General features: G+C 39.7%; 1 protein-coding gene across 1 annotated transcript in view; it reads left to right on the top strand.

Annotated features, from left to right (window-relative positions):
• Positions 1 to 1,767, top strand: part of LOC110300145 (beta-defensin 9-like) — a 9,346-nt gene extending 7,579 nt beyond the window's left edge. The window contains exon 2 of the mRNA XM_021170213.1: positions 1,625 to 1,767. Coding sequence (XP_021025872.1) covers positions 1,625 to 1,767 — 143 coding nt within the window. The remainder of the gene's footprint in view (positions 1 to 1,624) is intronic.
• The last annotated feature ends 3,211 nt before the right edge of the window (positions 1,768 to 4,978 follow it).

Here is a 4,978-nt window from a genome sequence, read left to right as displayed (position 1 = left end):
CATCTGTGCCCTGTGACCTACTTCTCCTAAACTTCTTAGAAATTTTCAAATTAGGGCCATGAACTAGAGACCAGACCTACAACATGTGAGCCATTTTATGTTTTATGACAGTTTATGTCCAAACCATCACCATATCCTATTCAGACACCTTTGTATGTTTACATCTTGGCAGGAGTTCTTTATGTTTCATTAGCTTGCNANCCTGCTAGCTGTTTCTCAATCTAACTTAATTAACAATAGAAATTAACCACAGCACTTCTCACAAGAATCCATTGGTAGCTGTGTAGGCTTACTTCAAGGCCTTCTACTCTATGCTATTGATGTTTTTTGCTTCTGTGCTGATGCCATACTGTTTCTGTATACTACACTACAGCTCTGAGGTATAAATGGAAGGGATATCATAGCCCCTCCAACATTGTTCTTTCTGCTCAGAAATGCTGTCACTCTTTTGGAGTCCTTTACATTGTCGTAGGAACTTAAGGATTGTATGTTTTCACTGCTCCTGTGAGGAATGTCCTTGGAATCTTGGTCGGGATGCCTTGACACTATAGATCAATTTCATTGTCATGGATTTATAACATTAGTAGTGAGCTGACACACAAAAAATGGGAGAACTTCCTATCTTCTACTGTTTTTTTCAGTTTCTTTCTTCAATGCTGAAGACCTCTCATTGTTATGGAGTTTAACATCTTTGAGTATGTGTGTATGAGCCTATACATATTTTAGAGATTATTGCAAGGGGGGTCAGCAAATTTCAGAGAGCAAACTTGAACAAACAAAGCCTCTTCTCTTGGCTGGTTATAATTACATAGAATGCTTTATATATATTTTCTGCCAGCCAACCAGATTAGTGTCTGATATAAATACCTCATTTAATGTCAATTATCTGTAAATGCCTGTCTCCAAAAACGACTGCATTCTAGGGTACTAAAGGATTGGAATTTCTGAGCAGGAATTTTCAGAGTACTTGAGTCAGCCCATAAATTACCAGAGGATGTGTGTAAAATTACCCTTAGTTGGTTACCAGGTGTACTACAGAATAATTTTGTTCTATCCTTGACATTGTTGAAGACTTGTGTAGGATACTTTCTATATGTACTGTGATATCCCACAGAAGGCAGAATAAGTACCAATTTCTCAAACCTATGAAAATTTCCCAAGGCAACCACGATATCAGTATAACACTAATCATTATAGGTTTTGGTGAGAATTGTGGTGAGAAGTCTGGAAACTTGGATGGGAGTCAGAAGGACCAATCTGACTAATAAGGAGAAATGTGGGCACTTCACAATAAGTTCCTGTTGCAGTAACACCTGTAGCATTAAGAATTACAGTATAAGCTATCTTAGGCACAATAGTAAGATGGTGTAATCGGTGTATTGGGGAAGAAGCTTGAGTCTAAACATCAAACATAAAAGCTACACTCATAATTCTGCTGCTCACCCTTGCCAAGTGAGTGATTTCATTACCTGTCCTCAAGGTTCAATTCCATGACAATTGCTTGGAAGAAAAAATTGTCCTATGAACTTAGACATGTTATCTATCTATTTTGTATCTCCAAAATGTTCTCCAATATTTGGCATTAAATCTATGACTCTAAACGTTATTTGCTTTCTCCTTGCAGCTGTCAACTCTCTAATCAGTATATCAGAAATGGAACGGTGCCACAAGAGGGGAGGGTACTGTTACTTTTATTGTTTCAGTTCACACAAAAGAATTGGTAGCTGTTTTCCAGAGTGGCCAAGGTGCTGCAAGAAAAGAAAATGACTTGAAGGAAGTATATGGAAGTCAAGTGACAGATGTGTAACTGATGTTTTAATAAAGGAAACATTTTTTTAAGTTTAACTACTTCAGATCTTATTGAAACCTGTGTTTCCATTTAGAAAGGATTAAGAAAATGCAAGGCTAATGTCCAGGCTTGGAACATGAGAGGGGCCATTCCAGAAATCCTGCCTAGTCCTGAGTAATGATTTGAGCAATGTCAATTTGAATTTATTGTCAAACCACATGTGAGCAGTGCAGAAGAACCACACCAGACTTGACAGTGAACACAGATCTCAGGTCTTATGAAGCCTAACAGAGAGTAACTCTTTCCTGGTCTCAAATTTATGTAAGGCTCCATTTGCAGATCTAGGGTTTACAAGGCTTAGGGCAGTGGATGTTTGTTGTATCAGAACCTCATTTATAACAGTAAGTTGTCCCAACAAAGATTTTCACTAAGGATAATGTCTCAGTTTATCAATCATTAATTTTTAAGTCAATAACACAAACACACACACACACACACACAAGGAAAAGCTTTGGTATTAATTTTTGGTTTTCTTCATACAATATATTTTCACTATATAATTTCTCTTCCACCAACTCCAATGAGATCTCCTCTATACACATTCCACTTATTTCTCACTCTTAAATAAAACAAAAACAAAAACAAAAAATTGTGTATACACATACATTTATAAGAGAGAGAGAGAGAGAGAGAGAGAGAGAGAGAGAGAGAGAGAGAGAGAGAGAACATGGAGTCTATTTTGTTATTTTGTCTTAGGCAACTATTACTGAGCATGTGCTGGTGATCTGCCCTGGAAGTGGCTGATAATTCCACTGTCCTATGGGTCCTATGGCCATGGAGTGAAGGCATCACATTTTTACAATATTCAAACTGGAGATATTGAGCTGGTGCTCAACTCGAATACCCTACTATCTGATGGTCATAGTACAAAAGACTCTACTACTAGAGAAGAAAATTATCACCAGTATCACCCAGCTGTGAACACCCTGCAAGCTACAGCAGTGATCTACATGCAAAGTACACCCACTGGCCCAATATTATCACAAATGTTATGGGTGTAGCCAACCACCTTTTTATTGGATTCAAAACTTCCTTAATGATACACTAGCCATACCTGATAGTGAAAATGTGGCCAAGAACATGAAACTAGATAGATCATATGCCATAGGGTAAAACCTACTATAGTTATTTTATTAAATTAACATACTAATAAAATGACACCTAGGGACATATTGCTATATCCATAGATCAGTATACCTCTCATGGTACATCAGAGATACTTCTTGCAGTATATAGAAATTAACACAGAGAATTCAACAAAGTTCTAGCTCCCTGTGTTCTGGCTTGTTACACTGGCCTTCTGTCTTCCTGGTCCTCTCCAGTGTTGCCACTCGCTCTGGTCGAGTCAGCTTAAGCCGAGAGGCTTGAAAGTCACTCATGAAGCAAAGAGCTTCAAGGAAGCTCTCCTCCTGGAGTCTGGCGTTCACTCTAACCCATACATTAATTTTCCATTCCTGCGTTAGTCTAGTGTATGGATCCACATGCTCTCTTTCAGTATTTTCCTATTATAAGTGCCTTTTAAGATTGAATTCTGACATAGCTAAAGCCTTCCGCCAGTATTCCAACAGTCCTAGAACGTCCTTGAGCTAGACAGTGACATTCAGAATAGCCTTCGGTATTACACTATCAATAAAAGCCAAGTTGCTCCCATATACAGGAATTTACAATGGTTTAGGAAGTAGATCGGGCTGTGGTTTTAGAGTATTGCATTATTCATGAGATGGTTAGCTAGAAGGGAACTCCCTAGTTAGAACCATGACTCGGGTGTGAAAGCCCTTGCCCTAGGAGAGTAAAGACCTCACACCTGGCTTCTAAGACTATAGCTGAGTTACACCCATACACATGTATTTACAATGGCCTAAGGGGAAGGTGGACTATACAATAGACTAAAATAAGAACTATGGCAAGGGCACGAAGCCCTTGACCCAGGCTTCTAAGTTTAAGTGAATCTTAGGTGGAGCCCTTGTTGATCCTAGTTGTTATCAATGAATTCTATCCCAGGTGGTTCCTGTTAGACCTTTTGTGTTTGCATTCCTCTGTTTTATGTAAGATTCCGGCTACCTCATTTGTACCTTGTGAATATGTCACCCAACTTCCTTATTGTCTTCTGCATAAAAAGTCTGATGCTTGATTTGAAAAATACATTCAGATCCAACACGACCTCTCCTGTGTGCATCTGTTTGTCACTCATCTGACGCTTTGCCCACCCGCAACGAGAGACCCGTTCCACGCAGACAAAGGGACCCAGAGGGTCTGCGGCATAGTATGTCCCTAAATGTTGTGCCTTGCCTCCTGTCTCTGGGATCAGGGAGGATGAACCCTTGTTTCCACCCTTTTCATTCCCCAAGCCTTTGATCAAGATGTAAATGAAGAGAAAAAAACACTAATATCATCCAAAATATAGTTTCCCATGAATTCAGTTTTGGTCCAGAACATCTTCCAACTGAACACCCTAGAAGGACACCCTCCTCTAAACAACAGCTTTGGTTTATATTTTCCCAAAAATATAGATGTTAGGAGGTATGGAGTTATATCTTGTGCTCCAGCAAGCCAGGTTAGGACACTTATCTTAACCTATAATTAAAACTGAAGAATTAGGTGGCACAGCTCTCCATTCTCAAATCCAGCTCATAGAGAGCTGTTCTCCCAGGATTGAAGTTACTCCTAAGTTTGCAGGTAAGACCATCACTCTTGCTCCAATAACTGCACAAAGAGGGAACTCCCAGGAGACCACAGGGCCTAGGAACCCTGGAGCAGCTGGTGACAGGATCCTCTGGGTCTCCATCAGCACCATGGAGCTAACCCTGTGGCACAGGACTCTACACCCAAATCCAACCTGAAGAGAACTGGTCTCCCAGGAGGTGCTGACACACCNAAGATCACATACTCACAGGCTCACAGGAGGGACAGACTCCAGTCAGAGTCAGCAAGACTAACTAATACCAAAGAAAAACTTATGGTGAGAGGCAAGCCCTGAAAAAGTAAACACAAAAATCCCTTAAAGAATTACAGAAAAACACAATCAAACAGGTGAAGGAATTGAAAAAAAAAACAAAAAACATCCAAGATCTAAAGATGGAAATAGAAACAATAAAGAAATCAGAAAGGGAGACAACTCTGGAGATAGAA

The sequence above is a fragment of the Mus caroli genome, chromosome 8, assembly GCF_900094665.2.
Source record: "Mus caroli chromosome 8, CAROLI_EIJ_v1.1, whole genome shotgun sequence".
In the NCBI taxonomy this organism is placed as follows: domain Eukaryota; kingdom Metazoa; phylum Chordata; class Mammalia; order Rodentia; family Muridae; genus Mus; species Mus caroli.
Note: the sequence above shows the minus strand (reverse complement) of the source record. Positions and strands in the feature narration are given on the sequence as shown.